Here is a 20,856-nt window from a genome sequence, read left to right on the forward strand (position 1 = left end):
CTGACGTGGCATGTTCGTACGAACCCTTCGTACGAACAAAAGTAAGAGAAATTTAGGATAAGAATATGAACATGTTCTTGCATGAGGCCCATTGTTCTGTATTGTGCCTTGTCTCGCCACTCCACTCTGAGTTTTTTGAGCTGCCCTGTCAGCACCTTTTTGTTTAATAAATACTTACATACTAAGTTACTTTTAAAGGAGCATGCCCATAAATCCTTGTTTTGAGCATTTTTTACCTTTACGCTGCATGAGTGTGCATGCAAACTGAAAAGGATACACAAAAACATAARAACAAACTACCACAGTGATGCTTTCAGATTAATGAAAATAACGTTCCACTCATTTTCATAGAAGAGCTGCCATACACAAATGAAGTAAAGCTGTAATACCAAAGTAGATTCAATTAAAAGCTCATATTATTCTCATCAAAGAATATTTAGGGTAGTTTTGTCACATAGAAAAAACCAAGGTAAAAACCAAAGCAGATACCTTGATTCTGATGATACGCTTCTTCCAGGAGCGCATACCAGACAGGTAAATCTCAGAAAGAGCCTGGTGAGAAAGCCGCAGATCGATGCCATCTGGAGTGACCGTGAACTGGAAGGCCACTGCCTGGTGGGCTTCTGCCATGATTACTGTGCACCAACAGAGGACCTAGTATGGACAAGTAGAAGAAGATGAGAAAGAAAACCCTCTAGATGTCAGTTCTGGTGTCCTGCATTAATGCCACACTAAAACCACTGACCTCAAATGAAAATCATGCACAAATATTTTACATTCTTCCAGAACAGCTCCTGACTTTTGACAACCGCTGAATCAGAAAACAAACCTGATTCATGTCTGGTATGGATTTTTAGCAACATATAAATGCACAGTTTAAATGCTCCTTCAATATTAACATTACAGGTCTAATTAATGGTACAAGATCACATTAAACAAAAAATATACATCCGAGAACAACAAAGTAAGGATGCACCGATATGAAAATTTCAGCCGACATCGATATCCGATATAATTATTAGGGGTGTAAGAAAATATYGATACACTGAAATATCGCGATATTTTATTTCCCGATACTGTATCGATATTCTAAAGCCCTGTATCGATTTTTTTTATTAAGGTTTAAAATGTCAACTTTCCTGCCAGCCGTTCATTTTTATGTTGTAGTTCAGCCTCTGACCACTAGTTGGCAGCAGTGAGCCAGACATTTGGCTCCTCTACCTCTTGAGGTAGAGGCTATTGTTAAGTGTTGGGTGACCATATTGTAAATTAATATTAAAAACTAAAAGCTGCAAAAAATATATTTTCAAACTATTTATTGTCAAATTTAGTCTAATAATTGAAAACATGGATGAAATAAGAAATATGAAACAAATAAAATAAAGTACATACAAAGCAGAACACAGCTAAATGTATCAAAAGTATGTCTCTGTAATATTAGAATTTTCTGAGACAATGAATTTTGGTTTTTCATTTTTTCACCCAGTAAGAGGTTTTTATTTAATAGGATTTTTGGACAAAAAAAATCGCAATATATCGCGATATATCGTATCGTGACCCCTCTGTTATGATATGTATCGTATCGCCAAATTCTTGCCAATACACAGCCCTAATAATTATTGGTGTTATGGCCAATAACCGATATTTACCGATATTACACAAACACACAAATTATATTATACATATAAGCAAAAACACAATTGGGTCTTTTTTTTTGATACCGTAAATAAACAACCAGACCTCTGACATGACCTCCTACTTCAGTTATTCCTGGCTGCGCAGCGTCAGTATCAATATCATGATCAAACAGAYGAYGCTCAACCAACYRTCTCMMCTCCCAAAACAAAAACACAAAACTAAAAAGAGGGAAATCAATATCAGTTGTTAATAACGGCCCCGTTTTACATATCGGACCGATACTGATATTCTAAAAAATGATCAATATCGGCTGATACCGATATCAATACCGATATATCGTGCATCCCTACAACAAAGTACTGAAAGAGAAAAMAAATCTTAAGAGACATATTTCCAAACTTATGATTAGAAGTAATATAATAATTACCAAAGCCTTGAGTGTGACATTTTAATATCAGTTGGTAGATTACAAAACAAGGACATATAGATGTAATGAGCTTAAACAACCACTTTCTTTATCATGTTTTGTCCCACACAATCTGTACAAAAACATTTAAAATATGCAAACAGTCTGGAGCGACATCCTTTATGCTTTGTGAACTATGGTCACATTTCTCATGTGTAACTTCACTGCAGTAGCTGAATGTAATCAGAACCCTGATTCTGGCTGCATATTCTGTGAAGCAACAAACAGATAACACAACAAACTCAACACAAACCAAACTCATCCAACACATAAGAGCAAAAAAATAAATAAAAATAGTCAACTGAGGTACTATAGTTCAGAGAGGAAAACACTAATTCCTAATGTGACGAGATACTTATGTGTAAGGTGATTCCCACTTCTCTCCACAAAAGAAAAATGTATTTTTCTTTCTCCACAAATAGATTATGGATAATAGCCTGAGGTTTAGTGTCAGTCACTGTGACACTGAACTGCATCCATGTGGAAGATGAATGCTAAAAAAAAGCCCACACATACTGTATGCATCTCCTCATTACCCCCAGATCGCACCAAAGCTCTTTATTTGAAGTATGGCAGATCCAGCAGCCATACTTGCACAGTTGACTTCAGCTGGTTTACTTCATCTTCTTGGCAGTGTTGACCATAACTCTTACCAAACAGAAACAGGAAAAACAGGCTACAATAACCAGACTGTGAAGTTGGACATAACAAGACAAGCTGTTATTGCAGTCAAACGTAAAACGAGTAAACAAATGCCATTCTACTGAAAGATGCAGGACATCCTGTTTTTATGACCAAAGGTTTAGATTTTTTGTCCAACGATTTAAAGGATGGTTCACTATCACTCAACCTGAGAAAGGAAGTGAAGAAAGGGACTGGGTAAACTGGGACAAAGATAAACACCTTAGTTGGAGCCATTTAAATTACAAGCATAATTCAAAATAATGACTGAGCTACTGTGTCCAACCTGACATGAGCATTTCAGGTCAGACAAGAGTTAACAATTACTGATGTTTAAGTTATTTTGCTTTCACTGAGTGGCTGGAAGCCTAAAGAGAAAAAACAGAAAGAAATCAATCTCTACTAGGGCGTTTGAATGATTTTAATAAATCTGAAGCCTTGCAGAATTCAACCTTTTTTCCGTCTACTTTCTGAACTTTAAAAATAAAACCTAAATAATACAAAATAAGTGTCTAAATTATGAACAAGTGTCTTCATACTCATACAAAACACCAACTGAGAGAAGTACAGGAATCTAGTTGACCAGGCCTCCAGAAAAAAAATTAAATTAAATTAAAGAAACGTCAGAAGAATGCATGAAGATTTTCAGAAACTTTATAGAAATTGCACAACCACAGTTAAATTGTACACAGTTACACTGACTGCCTGTTCTGAACTTCAGTCTAAACATTTCCAGCCTAGAAGGAAATGAAGAACAGGTGAAAAAACAGTTTAAAATACTGCCCACTAATAACCAAAATATTAAAGTATACATGCATATATTCATTAAATACCCTTTTAGACAACATAGTGAGTAAAATTACTCCACATAGGACATAATGATAAAAACTGGTAAAAAAAAATAAAAACTTTTATAAAAACTTTTCACTGCAGTTATATATATATCTTGTTTTTAAATTTATGATTCACTGCTATTTAATACTGATTTTAAAACTAAAGTATTTTTGGAAACGTGTGTGTCTGTGTGGGTGTGTGTCATTTATCAGTGAAGGAATGCAAGGAGATACAAAAGATTGTAATCTACACTCCTATTCACCAGATAACAATTTGCTAAACAAACTATACTTAATCTGGCTGAGCCTTTTGTAAACTTGTGCATCTGTGTGAGTAGGAAGCTGAAAAGGACATAAATGTGCTTAGTTCAATTTTTCAYTAGCTGTTCAGTTATAATAACTAATGTGTAAACTGTAATGTAAGGCTTAGGCAGTATTTTAACTGGCTTTGTGACAGTTCAACACGAACAGCGAGTGTTTCTACTAGATAACGCAGGCACATTAATCTAAAGTTGAAACAGTATTAAAACATGTCAGAATAAACATCTTCTTCCGTCTTTTTGAGACGTCGAGTTAATCTTAGACTCACAAATAAATAACACTGTCAGCCAACCTTTTACAGTTATTATAAGACAGTTTAGAGGTTAAAGCAAACCTATGTTTTAAGTAATAACACACGAAATTAATAATTGATGCTAGCTGATGCTAGTGCTGCCTAGCCGAGCGCCCAGCCCATTATGTAAACCGCTGCTGAGAAAGCCTGCTAACGCTCAGGCAAAAGATGCGACTCTTTGTTTCTTCACTGCAACGCATACATACATACCTTTGACGTTTTAAAATATAAAATTATCCAAGTTTTAGAGGAGTAGGAACCGACTATTAACTTCTGACGTCGCTCGTGCGCCCGCCACCGGCTGCTGTCGACCGCCTTTGCTCGAGCGACAATGCACAGCAGATACTCACTGATGAGTTGACGACGCCTTCACGGACTGTCGGAAATCCCTCAAAGAGGCGACATCGATGACGTATGTTAGGAGGCTGGCAAATGGGTGGATTATTACAAATTAATGATGAAAGGTCATTGCTACTGTTTGATTATATATATTTTTACTAACAAATTTGTAGTTTAAATGTTAAAAGATTACTGAAGAAGACCAGGGCCTGAGTATTAGTAGTTATAATGAATAAATGAATCCCAGTCCATTCTTATGGGGTTTTTTGCCTCTCTGTTCAAACAAGTTTAAGATRATATCGTTTAACAAGAGTTCTGTTCGTGACAACTGTCCTTTTACTAAGCTGATAGTTTTTAAATGATGTGAAAAGCAAATGAAAATACTTTTTGTTTCATTTTCTGTGCTTAATTGCCTTCAAATATGTCAATAAGATATTATTTAGAACAGTGGTTCCCAAACTTTTTGTCTTCTGACCCACAAAATATCCATGGCAAAAATTTGTGACCCCAAATATTACTGGTCTGAGTTCATGAACTTCGTTTATAACCCTAAAAACACAGGCTTTTTGACAATCTAAACAGCTTATACACAAATATAAATACTTATTTTTACTTATTTTGTGTTTCTGTAATAATTATAGGGGAAATATTACATCAGCAATTATTTTATTACCCTTTAAATTGATTTCTGGAGATTATCCAAGGTGCTTCATGACCCATAATTGGGTCCCAAGTCCAACTTTGGGAACCAAAGTGCAGTGGTTCCCAAACTTTTCAGCTTTTGACCCACAAAATAACAGTAGCAGAGACCTGTGCCCCCAACTGTTTTTGGATGATAAACATTTGTATCAGGTCAACAAAACATGGGCATAGTAACAATATTTTTTTTACTACATTTATCCATTTTAAATATACTAACCTCACTCATTTGTAACAACTATAAGGCAAAAATGTAATTAATTCAGAAAAACTTTTCAGGACCCCACCTTGATGTTTTGGGACCCCACTTTGGGTCCCGACCCCAACTTTGGGAAATACTGATTTAGAACACACACATTAAAAATGCCTGCAAACTGATGGTGAATCTATTTCAAACAAGAGTTTTCTCAGTTAATCTGCAGTAAAACACTCACGTGGAATGAGGTTCGAGTTCAGAAACTAAACAAACACACATATGAATTTAGGGTTTATTATTGTCACCATAACAATAATGTGAATCTCTCTTTATTTTGACCATCACTTCAATCATATTTGTTCTTTTATCACAGGCAATAGTTATAATAGTGCACTTTTTATATTTAAATTATGATACAGACATTTCATTTTTAACACCTTATTCTACTGACCCTTATGGATGGAGAATAGTTTACAATCTTAGCCAGAGTTGGGTCAATGAAGGTGGAGGTGGTGTGACGGATGTGTGTGTACGGACAGTGAGGCAAACAGCTTTGTACATATCTTCCTGTGAGGATGAGTACACAACAGAGGTGAAGAGGCAGACACGTGGTTTAAAATGGCGAAGCACGAAAGCAAAAAAAGATGTAGCGAGTCAGCAACCACTCAGTGAGCATGAAAGAAACGAAGTGCTTGTTAGATTTTGGCTTTGATAGTTCATTTGATATTACAGAAATGAAAAGAGTTGGCTCAAAATAGATCAGCTGCAAAGCTCACACGCAGATTCCAGCAACCAGAGATAAATATAAGATACAGACGAAAGTCAGTAATGACCGAAGGAAAAAGCAACTCGTCAAACTACCATTAAATTGGAAAACAACTGCTTCGTTTTCTTTTTAAAATGCAAAATTACTCACAAGAACTGTATAATTTGTAACGTTGTAAGCATACTTTTTTTCTTTTTTGTAAAGACGTGGTCTAAAATAGCTTTAAATACAATAAATAAATAAATAAATAAATAGCATGGTGAAAAAAACAACGCAGGAAATAAATAAATAAAAAGACCTGTAGCACTGTGCGTCTTTCTGAGAACATCCTGCGCTCTTGTTGCATATTGCGCCATATGGAAGACTGGTGAAGAACACTGAACGGTCTGACAGAGGACTGGAGTAATGTCCGTCAACGTCCAAGTTGCTACGTCAGCATTTGCACGACGGTGCGACACTCAGCGATGCAGTGATGGACGACTTGGCTCATTGGGTGGACTCTTGAAAGGGTTTAGCCTCATAAGTTCGGCATCATGAAAATGTCCAGTGATGAGATTCCTTTTTTATTATTATTATTTCTTACAAGTCAGTATGTGAACACTATGGAAACAGGAGACAAGCTCAGCAAAGAGAGGTGCTTTCTGTTTGATCCAAAGGTTAGGAATGCTCCTCTCCCTTTGTCTGGACGCAAACAACTCTGATGAGGTTCGTGGAGATATTCACGCATAGTGTTTTGTTTTTTTATTCTTTTATACAGTGGTCTTAATCACTTCTGTTCAAAACAAAACACTTCTTCAGAGCAATGAGAATCCAACGCAAAAATAACTCCAGCTGCATTGTTTCATATTGTCTCTGAGTAAAAAATAAAATTAAAAAAGAACCAAATCAACTTGAGATGAATGTCTGCCAACAAGCAACGCTCCGACAACTTGGGGTTGTTTTACTTGCTGTCCGTACTGATATCGCTGTGCTACTGACATCTTAAGAAACAAACTGATCAACACACACACACACACAAAAAAAAGAAAAAAACTAAATAAAAAAATACTTTTTCACATTCACTTAGCTTAATTGTTGGCTTTCTTCACCAGAAGAAGCCGCTGCTGGAATCTTAGGATGCAGTTTCTTTTGTTCAACCTCTGCAAACTAACTCAGATGGTAGCAGGTTGCTAACTGTTAGAATTCTTCTGCTGAGATGCAGTCATCCTCCTTTCGTTGTGGACTAGCATCTGTATGTTGCGTAGGAGAGATAGGAGTGCCGTAAGTAATTTAAAGAGTATTCTTAAAAACCATCACAAGACTGCGACTTGTTTTTGGTGTCAGGAACTGCAATACRATGAAATGACAGACTAGCCTGTCTGAGCGTGTCAGCATCCTTTAGCGGGCTAGTTTGCTAACTGGCATGCACATCARCGTTTGAAAATTCCTACTTTGATCTGTGAAGCTGTGTTGTTGACAGATGGTTACCAAACTGCTCATTCACATAGATATTTTTTCTTGATTAAAGGGTCCTTAATATGTCTTTCTCAATTAAGGGTAGGAATTCAAATGATCCTAAAGATCAAGATGATAAGTTGGCAAAAAAAAAAGGCAGGATGGAGGGAAAAGGGCTCAATCTTTGCTATGGTCAAGCACTTTCAATAAATTAGTCAAGGAAGAATAGGAGTATCTCATGCCTTGCAGGGATACTTAGAGAAGGAGCTACGCTGTCTCTGTTCTGGTGTTGCTCAAGCATCCTGCAGCGTGTTCTCGTTTTCTATCCTAAGGTTGGGATTGAGTTCCGTTGGAGGATAGCAGGCGGGTTCTCTCCTTCGCTGAGCCTCTGCGCTGCAGGACTCCTCCGCTGCCGCCTATGCCTCCGCCATCTGCTCGGTCACCCCACTCGCACCTGTCGCCCCCACCCTCAGAGCGCCTCGAGTTTTGGCGGGTGGGGGTCCCGTGGGGCCGGCTGTTCTTCTCATCTGGGAAGGGATCAAAAGAGGAGAACAGGAAAGTCACTCTTAACGCATACATAGAACCTCTTCACAGATCAGAACCACAAAGAGGTTCTCAAATGGTGGCGGCCTGTAGCTCTTCAGGATTTWWTKTWWTTTTWTMWMRMWYTTYTYTYTSTKTTTTTTTTCTTTCTTTTTTTAATGACAATTCTTTGCCACTTAAGAGAATTAGAAATGTTATGTGTTTACAAATAAACAACGATTGCCGAGTGGATAAACAGATAAGTTTGTGTAAGCAGCCTCACCACACAGGACTTGCACYAGTGGCTGATCATGGGAGCTGAGAAGCTGAGCTTGGATCGTTTCCACGACTCGTCTGAACCTGCGACTTGGGCCTGAGGATACAATGAGGCACACACGTAAGACACTGTTCATATTGTTAGGAAAATTATTTCATGCTATTATAGCATTTGAATTTTAGGGAATGTTTTGCAAAAAACTTTGGAATAATGATTCTTGACAGATGAAACTAGCTTTAAAAAAGTTAAGTAAATTAAAGACCAACTGCTTTCATGCCAGAGTTTTAGACTGTGGTTATCTGGAGTTGAGAAATGATGGCTAACATAGATTAGCTTTGGCAGGCATGTTGAATTAAACAGACGTACATGATGTACACCCAAAGATAATTTTCAAAACTGCCAAGAGGTTCAAGGAATATTTTGCAAACAGAAAAGACACACACATTTATACACACACACAGACATAGGCAAAACATTATTGTCCTACTATTTTCCTTTCACTGGCAGGTGACAAATAGTCATAAGTTTGGCATTTTTAAAATGTTTTTACTTTTGCACCCAGCTGACTCAACTGACAAGAGTTTCAGCGGAACTAACAGAAAGCTCTACAAAAACACCTTCACAGAAATAATTCAACACCAAGTATTTCTTTTTTTTTTACCCAGTGTTAAACAAAACAACAGGTTTTCCATTCACTGCAGACAAAAAGAAGGAGGTCATGCTATTACATTACAGTGTTGACAAATATACGAGTGCACTCCTAAATTAGTGCAGCCCATTTGATCAAGTAGAAGAGGCAGAAGTCCTGCTGGCTGTRGATCAGTGGTAAAAAGGTACATTTTCAGGAGAGAGAGATTAGGTGTTTGATCCCCAGTCCTGCACGGTGTCAGAAGTTCCCTGTTAGGAGACTATAAACTCTGAATTGCTCTTAATATGCTTGTTGGTGAATAAATGAAAATAAATTATTTTTCCTATTCAGAGTGTGCTGCACTCGCCTGATATGAGGGTGAACGTCACGCTGTAGATTCCTGTCTCCCTCCTGCCTTCCCTCTCCGTCCTCTCCCTGTCCCGTTCCCTCTCGCCCTCGGAGAAGGCGATGTCCACCTGGAACTTGACGGGCTTCTGGAAGACGGAGGGACCGCCGGAGGACTTGTACTCGGCCCGAAAGCTGGTCTGCGAGAGGACGCTGTGGCTGAGAGACGGGATCTGCGTGGCGGGGAGACAGAGAAGAAGCAGAAAGACCGACAGACTTACGAGGCGGGAGAGGTACAGGGGGGCCCGACGTGAGCATACAGAGACAAAGGGTGAGGGTGAGGACAGGAGAGAGAAAGAGTGAGCCGTTGGTGAAAGCAAAGTGAGCCATCTAAGTGCCACAAGTGAGTAAAATAAAATAAAAAATAAAAAAACAAAGAAACACACAAAGAGAAAAACAAAATAATGAAAGTAATGAGGTGCGCAGTATGAGAGTGCATGGGAATTCCTTCCCCTCCCCAAGAGCAGTGTTCAAACAGAAATAGACGGCGAGCGGCGTGTGAGGCAGACCGCATCAGATACTCACTGACAGGAAAGCGTGAACGATGTCGGCTTTGACAGAACTCAGAGGTTTGTCTCGGATCACCACAAAGATCTGCTCCTCTTTCTCCAAGCCGATGAAATTCCCAAACCACGACTTCTTAGCCAGCCTTTTGTGGGCCAGAGGGAAAAAACACGACAGTGAGAGAAAAGGGTGAGAAAACAGAATCACATTCTGAAAATAGAAAGGTTCCAGGACTGTGACTTACTCAGGACTGGATTCTGGTGTTAGACTGGACATGTCTTCTGACGTCGGAACTGCGAGACACAAATTATTATTTAAAAAAAAAACATTTAAAACACACGGGTGGGGGGCATCTCACGCATCATGGCAGAAAAGCTAAAAGCCCACCTTGTAATTTACGTCGATGAAATCGAGGCGAGCCCAGAAGGTTGTTCTTGAACGAGTTGAGCCGAGTCCTCCAGTGGGCGGGGCTGCCCGCCGCCATACCGCTACCCCCTCCTGGGCTTGAGGGCGGGGTCAGCGAAAGTGAGCCCACCCCTCCCCCTCCCTCCGCCCGCGAAGAGGATGAGGACGAGGAAGAGGAGGGCGGGGTGGAGGAGGGGTGGTGGGGGTGGTGGACGGGGGTGCCCATGGGCGTGGGCAGCGGAGAGCCCTGGGGGGTGACCTGTGGCACAGAGTGGGCAGAGTTTGGGTACAAGCTCTTAGTCACTGACTTGAGGACAGAAGACGAAGGGAAGAAGAAGCGAGGGATGGGTGACAGAAGTGGGGAGGGGGAGGGCGAGGGGGGATTGTGCAGAGGCAGGGACTTGATGGGCTGCAGATGGTGCCGCTCGGTGGGTCCTTTGGTGGGCAAGGTCTGGGTCTTTGGGTTGGATGGCGCTTTGAGCTTATCCTGAGCGCGCGCTGGACGAGGAGTGGTGGCGTTTCCCTGTTTGGACTCCTTTGTGAGGGGGGACGCAGTGGCGCAGGTGACGTCTGATTGGCTGAAAGTGAAGACGGGGCTCTGATAGGACTGGGGGGTGGGATTGGGTGTTGAGGAATGTGGGGGGGTTGAGAGACATGGAAAACAAGAGAAGGGATGGAAAATGAAGAAAGGATGGAAATGAATATCATGCTTAATGACAGAAGAGTGTTTTTTAAACAGTGAAAGTGCTGCTTATGAAACTATTTTTAACCTTTAAGCGCTTTTTGCATGTGAGAGTTTGTGGTTGTGACAGAGTTAGGAATGCACAGACAAGTGAAACGCAGCGGTGACGATGAAGAGCAAGTGCAGCAAATTAGGACTTCATTGTACACCCTACTCTTTAAACACAGCTTAAATACTAAATATTCTACACATTTTGTAACTGAATGGCTCTGGTTTCTGAACGGTTGCTTATAGAAGTAATACATGCACAGGGAGGTGAAGTGGCATAAAAAAATGAGTGAGAATTTAATGGTGTCATGATGTTTAAGAGAACTTATATACAGATAATACAAACGGCTGTAAAGAGCTGAAACAGATTAATGACAAAATTGCAGAAATACAGTATGTACATTATAATGACCCCAATATTCCATAGCAAAATTAATAAACATTTGTTTGTATAATAGAGGTTGTTCATACAGAAAAACACATTTTTTAAATAGTCATATTAAATGAAAATGTGCTAAATCTAATGTCAAAACAGGAATATTGTTTTGAAATGCATGGGAACAAAAAAAACAACAACTCCACTCTGGTTTATCTTAATGTTATTATCTTACAGTTAACAGTATTGTATCATAATTTGAATGTAAAGAGTGTAAATTAAAATATGATGCACACATTAGACCTCTGAGGAAAAACAAACCATGCCAGTACTGAAAAATGAGAATGACTGCAACCACAAGATTAACTTTAACACTGGGGATTTTTGCGCTAATTAGTTAAAAATGAGAGCTAACCCATGTATCTATAGATAGCTGGAAATCCAATATTTGATGTCACAGGCTTAAGTTGTGTTTAAAAAACCATGTGCACAGATCAAATGTTCACTGACTTACCCTGGGGCTGCTGAGAGGGCTGGAGGACAGACCACTTGACGCTCCGCTGACCGAGCGAGACCTGACAAGAAGACTAAAGTTAAATATTACTAATTATAAAATGATTTCCCTCTTGGTCATATTTAGTGTTTGTACTGTTTACATGGGAGAATAGGATATCAAACCTCTGGCTGTGTGCAGCGGTGTCAAAGGCCCTGCGAGGCGGTGTAGGAGACCCTTGCTCAGTAACACTTAGCACCTCCAGACTTTTCCTCTCAGGGCGACAGCGGCCGTGGCGCGTCAGCATCGGGGAGTCGACACGCTTTCGAGGGGGGTCCGCTGAGGAGCATAAATGATTTTCAACTAAAGCTGCCTTGCTGACAGCTTTGTTTCACTGTGGGATACGCGAAAACCACTTCAAAAAAACCAGGGCAGCAGAACCGTTGAAGGGTTTCTCAAAATAAAACACAATTTTTCCTTGATCTAAAATTGTACGGGGTCTTCATGTTGTCGTCACGTTTGAAAAGCTGACACAATCCCCAGCAGTTTTTCCACGGGCCTTTTGCTCTCTGTACCATCTGTGATTGTAAACKGAGCTTCATTTCACTCACAAAATGGTTCCCCTCTCCCGGTTTTGTTCCATAACAAATCTGTTATGAAGATTGTCAATAATTACATATTACTTTAGCGATAATGTTAAATTATTAACAGCTTAAAACTGTTTAAATCCTGAGGCCTCAGGAGTCACTTTGACCCAAGAGCAAAAGGGTCAAATGGATCATTTCATTGGTCTGTTTAAAATGACAATGCACATTAATCAAGGTTTCAGTAATGTAAACATACCAGAATTAGCTGGATTTCTTCCATAGTCGTGAGCAAACATTGTGCCCCCAATGACTCACCCACATCATTGCGCGGAGGCAGGTCCTCGTCTTCATAACTGGGGTAGCGCTCCTTCCTGTCCAGCAGTAAGTAATAGATCATCTTCTCCTGGTTTTCTCTAATTCAAACAGAAATGAAGAAAAAATGTATTTATAGAAAATATTTAGAATTTGAGAAAAACATACAGACAGGGAGCCCTCAGAACAGTTTGTGTTTAGAAGAGACCTGAGTTGGACTCTAACTCAGCAAATCGTCAGCTGTGACCTAAAAGTGTGGCTACATGCTTATATTTWTAATCATCAGTTATTTAGATGCTTTTATACAAAAGTGGAACAAAATTCAAGCTGATGTCGCGTTTATATTACTGTATTTTTGGTGGCTGGATCCTCCAAAACGTAAACAGACAAGTCAAAAAGCATGTTTAAAGGATAAGCACTTTTACTGCATACGTTCCACATGCGTCTGTTTTTCCAGTACAATCAAACTCTGAACAAAACCGGTGACAGAACACATTCTTACTCTTCGCATTGCAAATCCCGTGTGAGCTTGACTCGGTCCCGGAAACATCCAAGCGAGTGCATGCTGTCCAACACATCTGGGTCCAGCTCAGTCAGCGACATGATCCGCCTCACACACACACGCCTGGGGGGCGGCTGCTCGGGACACGGCTCRTTACGACCGCCCCTTCAAACATAACGCCCAATGAAACACGTTTAAAAAAATAAAAATAATAATTAAAAACACACACATGTGCAGTCATTTGTAAGAAAAAAATGTGGTGCAGCGTCATTTCATGTGGGAGGAGAAAAAAAAAGACGCATACTCACAGATACCAGGAGTGTTTCTGAATGGTCTCTAGCTGTAAAGAGGTGACAGGGCAGATGGGACCATTAGTTTCTACAGTCTGTTCACAGCCAGATGGCCACAGAGCTGTGATGTGCAAACGCTTCATATTAGTTTTTGTTTTTCTTGCTGCACATTTCCTCATCTCTGAATATTAAAATGCCAAAATTATCATTTATAAGTTCCTTTATTAGAATTAAAATGCTCCATTCCAAAACCAGCAATGAAACATACAAGCAAAAAATAAAACAAATAGGCAAATCAAAGAGAAATAAAACAACAGAAACATTTTTAAATGATAAACAACAGCCAGATTAGATGTTCAGACTGATTCCTATGAACTGACTGGTTACATACCGAGAGCCTCTTCTCTGGGTTGACCTCAATCATGCCTTTGAGCAGTGATTGGCAGTCCGGGGGGATGAAGTGAGGCATGTGGAACACGCCACTCTTCACCTTCTCCAGGAGCTGGCGTAAATTGTCATGGTCAAAAGGCAGGGCGCCCTGTAACAGAGTGAGGAGAGAAGAACAGACAGAAATTAGATTAAAACGTAGATTTCTCTCCAAAAAGCCCAATGTCACTGTGAAGATACGAGTAAAAACACTGACCACCAGTAGGGCAAAAAGAATGACCCCACAGCTCCACACATCTGCTCTCCTCCCATCATATTTCTCCCCCTGAAGGAGAGAAAATGTAGTTTATTGCTTTCTATAAGCTGAACACAAAAACGACTCGAAATAAACACTGAGAGCTCATTTAAGCATATCAGATTAAACCTGACAAGATTTCTGTCGAAAGAAAGGCTGTAATCCATTCTAATCCCTACACTTAGTCAGGTCTGGATAAGCTTTTAAATGCAGAAAGTGATAAAAAAAAAAACAGACTGACCCTGACCGGAGATGAGCATCATAAAATCAACACAAGTCACAGATTTAAAACCTGTTTGAGAGATTTTACATTCATCTTTATTGATTYGGGAATCATTACTGCCATCTGGTCGGCGCTCAGTTCAAGTAGCTTTTGCTTCTTAATTAATAATTCATTTAAATCAGTTCCTTGTTTTTTTTTTATTAGAGGAAGACGTCGTGTGACAGAGCTTGACTCTTACCCGAATAACTTCAGGGCAGGCATAATGAGGTGACCTGAAATGGAAGACAAAACATGTTGCATGAAACAGAGCAAGCACACAAACTCATTTCCAGTCTTTGCTAATGGGAATTCATGGCATCGTCTTGGCAGATGGTAGCTTCTGCCAGTTTGGCAGCAGACCGTGGATTTTTGAGGAAAAAAATAAACTCAGTCAAGGAGTCCAAAGTTTTGCCAATCGTTATAATTATTCAAACCTGCGCTTCAAAGAACAGGTTGTTTTATCGATAAGAATGGCATATTAGCTCATAAATCATTTAAAATAGGTTCTTTTTAGCTTCAGTCTGTCTCCTCCATTGCAGATGCCTATTGATTCTGTCAGAAATCATTCATAAATCAAAACGTATCTGAACTGAARTAAAATATATGTGCAAAACCATAGTGAATAGGCTAGAGAGAAGCTCAGTCATCCATGTCTAAACACTGAAGTGCATGATATAAGGTCTAAATAATTCCAGTCAAAGACTGCGTTGTAAAGTAAAGGTTATTAGTCTAAGTGCAGTTAACTACAGTGGTGTAGCAGAGTTCTGATTAGACTAAGCAGACATGAACTGTACTGGTCTGGATGGAATGATTACAGCACCTGACAATTTTATCACTGAGTTGAACATTAGCTAAAGTGGTGTGTAGTGACAGCTTGTATAGGTTTGTTTTATTTTTTTTTTTAGATCAAATGCATTGAGCTTTAATAAAATTCCTAATAAACAGTCGATGATATAGTAGAGAACTGGGTCAGAAGTGGGACTGACACAAACCTGTTGTTAGTTTTCTATTAGTTTCATTTGGAAGTGGATGGGATCCTATGTAGCAAATCTGCCAATCCGAAGCGGAGTTGTAGCTCTGTCTAACTTGTGATATTTCCAGTTGAACCCTTTCACAATAAAATCCATTTTTGATCAAGTTTGTATTTTTATTAATACTGTTTGAAGTTAAAAAGAAAAAAATGTGTAGGTCTTCTGGACGGGTTCTTCTCTAATGAAACGTTTCGTCTCTCCTCCAAGAGACTTCTTCAGTCTGAGAGTTTCAGGCAAAATTCAGGCTTTTAAGCACTGCCTCCATGTGACTGATACTCACATCACATGATACTCACATCACATGGCTATCGTTGACACCTAATTAACACCTATTGTTAACAGGGGGTGGAGTGATACTGGCTATAGCAGCGCTGTATGAGGGGGACAACTGAAAACGGAGGCCTCCACCTCTGTTTAATGATGGACGGTCTTTCTTCACAAAAATGGCTTCTTTTTGTGATGTGAGTATCATGTGATGTGAGTATCAGTCACATGGAGGCAGGGCTTAAAAGCCTGAATTTTGCCTGAAACTCTCAGACTGAAGAAGTCTCTTGGAGGAGAGACGAAACGTTTCATTAGARAAGAACCCGTCCAGAAGACCTACACAATTTTTTTCTTTTTGATTTTTTACCTGGATTACTGAGATGCATCAGGACTGTTTGAAGTTAGTCAAACAACAACTAGTAAATACTTTCTCTGCCATATTTTGTACAGTCAGATTTTGTACTTGTTATTTAAATCTTGTTGAATGTTATGTTATTTTTGAYGCCCTTAGTTTGAAGTTTAGCTGCTACCAGCGCTGCTTGTAAGAGATAGTTTTTTACTATCACTTCATTATCACTGCATTTGGGATAAACGGCATAAAAATGGACGTTTAACACGTGAACTTTTTAGCAGGCTTAAAATTAGCAGAACCTAATTTTGCAGAAGCTAATCGAGCCACTAATTGTTTCCAGATTTTGGAAAAATGCTAATAAAAAGCTAGTTCCGCTATTAGCGGATTAGAAGAACTGTGCCCATGCTTATTCTCTGTTTTCATAAAATGCATAATATATGTTTATTTAAGCTTTAGCTTTGACATATAAACAGTGCAGAGTGATATACTATGTGGCCCCTAGCAAGATGGCTGCCATGAATTTCACCTAGGGCTTTCAGTGGGCATATCAGTGAAAGAAAACAAAGATGTGTTGTTCTTAGTTCTGTGGAAACTGATGGGCTTTATTTATGCTACTAAAAATGGAAATGTGACTATTTTAGATACAAAAACCTTATTTATGATACTCACCCACAGCTGGTCTCCAACAGACTGTCCCCCACTTGTAGGGAGGCCATGCCAAAATCAGCAATGCGAATGTTGTTCTTTTCATCCAGAAGCAAGTTCTCTGGCTTCAGGTCTCTGTGACTGCACACAGAACAGAGATCCATTTGATACGGATTTGTTCCGAAAATGTGTCTCCAACAATAGAGTCTGTATTATTTAARTGAGAAGGCTTTGAACAGAGACAACAGAGTAGAGCAATTTGTGGTCCCACAAGCTTTATCTAAGAAGCAGCGCGCCGTGTAAAAACCCACCAGATGGAATGACTGTGGCAGAAATCCAAAGCAGAGATGATCTGCCGGAAGAACTTCCTGGCCTCCTTCGGAGTTAGCCGACCCTTCTTCACCAGATAGTCAAAGAGCTCTCCCCCGGACACATGCTCCAACACCAGGTACCTGTCAGTAAGGACAACAAAATGTCGTAATCTCCCATTTTTAAAATGTCTGGAAGTGGACAAAAAAAAAATTTATTGTAGGGCTGTGATGAAAAAAATGACCTCAATCAACTTTGCTGAGCTGAGCATTGATACGAATTYACATTTAAAGGTCAAAGGTTTCTTTTGCTGACACAAAAATTAACACATAAAACTGCATGTTTAGAAACATTTTCATTTCTGGTCACTCTACATACTTCTGAATGATAGTTTAAAATATGCAAGAGTTGGGAAAATTTGTGAAATAACCCACACACCAAAGAAGCTCTAACGCAAAAATTTTGTTAAATAAATAATGCTTTGAGCACGCAGCCCTTCGTCAAACTACCACACATTTTGTTCTTGCTTTGATTTACTTATTTGTGATTTATTTCTCTTTAAGTTTTACAGTTTTCCAAATCATATACGCAGGCCTTCAAAAATAAATATCCTTTAAGGAAACTGTTATTGAACAGTATGATGGGACTTATCTTAACTGGTCATCATCAACTCATGTTTTGTTCCTAGACTTCAACATCAGTAAAGAGAGTCACAGTTAAAGACAAGAAATTTAGTATCTTTGTTAAAATAGTGAACTCACAGGTATTTGTTATTCTCATAAACATCATGCAGCTTCAACACATGCGGATGCTCAATCAGTTTCAGAATGGCAATCTCTCTCTCAACCTGGTCAAACAGAGGAGACAGAAGTAAAGGTACTAAAGCAGAGCACACARGCCAGACGGTGAGTTAAGCGAAGCATCAGAAGTGAGGTAAAGGTGATAAGCATAGAGAACGTGGTACAGTTTGTTTACAGCTTAACACGTCAGGCTGTATACAAATATAGCAGATATCGTCACCATGAGCAGCCACCTCGGAGACATCACACCCATACCTTCATCAGGACTGACTCAGACAGCTTCTCTCTGTTGACTATTTTGATGGCTACCTTCTGACCCGTGATACAGTGGACCCCAAGTTTGACCAGTCCTGAGAAAAACAAAGATGCAAAATAAAAAAAAACAATAGAGGCATGGGTGGTTTTATTTAGTTGGGGGAGTGGGTGGAGAATAGAAAATGCAAACATAGATGTTCATTGTAAAACTTGCATGAGTCCTCTCACCTGTCTGCCCTTTCCCCAGAGTCTTTTCCAGTCGATAGGGCCCAACATATTGAGCAGACTGACTCAGAGACAGTTCCTTACTCATACTGCTCCTACTCAACACTAATACACAGCTATAACTAACACTGCACTGTTTTTTTTTTTTTTTTTTTTTGCAATTATTGTGATATTGTACAGCTTATACAGGAGTTGTGGGACTTAAACTTGAACAGACAGCTTGTTTTACAAGAATAACGCTGCTAGTCCGAGTGAAACATGACAAAGTGGTTTAAAAAAATGAAGCCTGCTCATCTAATTCGAGCTAAATATGTCGTGTTCTGAACCACGATTAGCATGGCGTTGATAGTTAACAGAATAGCAAGTAACAGGGAAGAGAGGCCGAGATGACAGTTGGCTGCTTTAAGCCCCACAAAATAAAACTAAATAGTTTCACTTATGTACATTAGCTTATCTGTGTGTACTTGCATCTAGCCAGGTTAACGACGCTAACTAGAAAACGCATAGCCAAAACAGCTAGTTTCACCTCATTTTGCTGCAGTGCTTTCAGCTATTCGCTGTTTGCGTAAAACAAAACGTCTACTAAATRTTCGCCCTGAAGATGAAATCAACGCTATTTTCCCTGTTAGGCCTGTTTTTACAGATGTAACATGTTATTTTAGCACCGCCGCCGCTCTCCCACACAGCAGCGAGGCTCGCTTTAGCTATCGACGCCTCGACCAGCGGCCGCCTCGCGCCTGTCAAAATGACCGACGCCGCGGGAAGTTTCCGGGCATCGCCAAATGGTCGGTGTTATCAAACGGCCACATTCTCACGGTATTTCGGGGTGAAACGCGCATTCCTGGCCAAACAACCATCTTTTTTTTTTAAGCGTAGTGTAGTCCACCCCCTCCCTGCCTCTGCCAGTCTCTGCCTCCCTACATCACTGCAAGTAGCGGATCACAGCATCTTCTTCTCTCTCCTTTGGCGTGTCCTCCTCCGTCATCGGCGGATTTACACACGGGTAAAAACAGCACAAATCAGCCCGCACGACTTCCAGCTGCCTCCTCCTCACTTCTGATTACGGTTCACGCAAGAAAAAAAAACAGGCCCCTTGGACGATACTCTCCGTTTTCTTGCCGTAAATCGATATTTTCTCTTCTCTTCCTTCCTTCGGCCCATTCGCATCAGCATCCGGGTCTCTTCTCTCCATCCTCTCTCCATCCTCTCCTCAAACCCCGCCCTCCTCCTGTATGGCAGGCCGTTGTACCATAATATCAAACACATGTGATTACTTTCGTGGAAACAAAAGAAATGRTAATGTTAGTAAAATATATTCTTTGCTAGTTAGAAGACAAATTAAAATATGTGTTTTAAAGATTCCTACTGATGAAAACATACATTTTAATGTCCTCACAAATAGGATTCTCTTTAAAAACGTTCAAATACATCAGGCCTGAGGCGATGCAACAGAAGTAGGGTTGGGCATAATCGTATCGTGTGCAATTAATCGTCAGAAAAACATTAATCGATTAATTTTTGGCACTTGACGATTAATACGATTAATGCCACCCGGCAGACTAACCGCTTGGTGCTCCTCTCTGCTTCAAATATAACAAACATTAAAAAGTTGTGTAATTTATTTATCTATCAACACTATTTAAAGTTTGATGTATAGCCTGAAGTCTGTAATTTTGACACAAATTGGAACAGATTTTTACAAAGAGCCAATTTTCTCCCTATAAACTGGTCATGTGACTAGGACATAAGGTGTCCAGGGACTCTGGGAGATTAATCGTCTAATTAATCGTTATCAGCTAAATACCACAATTAATCGTGATTGATTTATTTGCCAATATTGCCCAACCCTAAACAGAAGGCTAAATAATACAGCTTTTTATTGTTTAAAAAAAACTTGTCTAGTTATGTCTAGTTGTCTTCTACGGGCTACACAAACACAAACCCCTTATTATTGATGACCAGCGCTGCTGACAAAACCCCATTCAGTTATATATCTCCTGCTCAGTCTAACCATAATAAAAAAAAATTCATAGCAAAAAATCAGGTAGAAAATCTCCCTTCCTTATCAAACTCAGTATTTCACAGGTCTAGAATACCATTCTTCCTGGAATAATTTATAAGGAACCTAGAGCCAAAACCCAATAAGTATGAAGGAGAAAAGACATTTGTCATAAAATGAATACTATCTGAAATATCTGCAGTAATGATTATGGATAGAGAAAAGGAATTGTGGATTGTGGAAACGTTCAGTTTGAATGAGACAATTTGACGTCTGTCTAGTATTATATGATGAATGGACTTGCCATACTTTATTCTCCTGGTCGGGTGTTTTCCT

The 20,856-nt window shown here is 39.6% G+C and overlaps 2 protein-coding genes across 8 annotated transcripts in view; both read right to left on the minus strand.

Moving 5' to 3' along the window:
- The window catches only part of LOC106517433 (carnitine O-palmitoyltransferase 1, liver isoform), a 15,254-nt gene extending 10,696 nt beyond the window's left edge, over window positions 1-4,558 (minus strand). For both annotated transcript variants that reach the window (XM_014008277.1, XM_014008276.1), the window contains exons 1-2: window positions 4,442-4,558; window positions 490-654 (exon numbers count right to left, since the gene is read on the minus strand). In XM_014008277.1, the coding sequence (XP_013863731.1) occupies window positions 490-630 (141 nt within the window). In that variant the 5' untranslated portion in view covers window positions 631-654; window positions 4,442-4,558. The remainder of the gene's footprint in view (window positions 1-489; window positions 655-4,441) is intronic.
- A 1,185-nt stretch (window positions 4,559-5,743) lies between these two features.
- On the minus strand, window positions 5,744-19,970 carry brsk1a (BR serine/threonine kinase 1a). Of its 6 annotated transcripts, XM_014008290.1 has the most exons (19): window positions 18,525-19,970; window positions 18,297-18,391; window positions 18,003-18,088; window positions 17,244-17,384; window positions 16,957-17,073; window positions 14,840-14,873; window positions 14,340-14,408; window positions 14,088-14,234; window positions 13,715-13,746; window positions 13,407-13,571; window positions 12,908-13,005; window positions 12,191-12,344; window positions 12,027-12,087; window positions 10,389-10,665; window positions 10,246-10,294; window positions 10,023-10,146; window positions 9,460-9,670; window positions 8,471-8,560; window positions 5,744-8,204 (listed from the first exon to the last, which is right to left on the minus strand). In XM_014008290.1, exons 1-19 carry the CDS (start codon window positions 18,607-18,609, stop codon window positions 7,993-7,995), a joined length of 2,247 nt encoding a protein of 748 aa, XP_013863744.1. In that variant the 5' UTR covers window positions 18,610-19,970; the 3' UTR covers window positions 5,744-7,992. The 6 variants fall into 6 exon arrangements, with proteins under 6 accessions (XP_013863744.1, XP_013863745.1, XP_013863743.1 ...); XM_014008291.1 differs by having other exon boundaries at window positions 5,744-8,192; window positions 18,297-18,678; XM_014008289.1 differs by having other exon boundaries at window positions 18,297-18,678.
- Between the last annotated feature and the right edge of the window lie 886 nt (window positions 19,971-20,856).

The sequence above is a fragment of the Austrofundulus limnaeus genome, unplaced genomic scaffold, assembly GCF_001266775.1.
Source record: "Austrofundulus limnaeus strain Quisiro unplaced genomic scaffold, Austrofundulus_limnaeus-1.0 Scaffold48, whole genome shotgun sequence".
In the NCBI taxonomy this organism is placed as follows: Eukaryota; Metazoa; Chordata; class Actinopteri; order Cyprinodontiformes; family Rivulidae; genus Austrofundulus; species Austrofundulus limnaeus.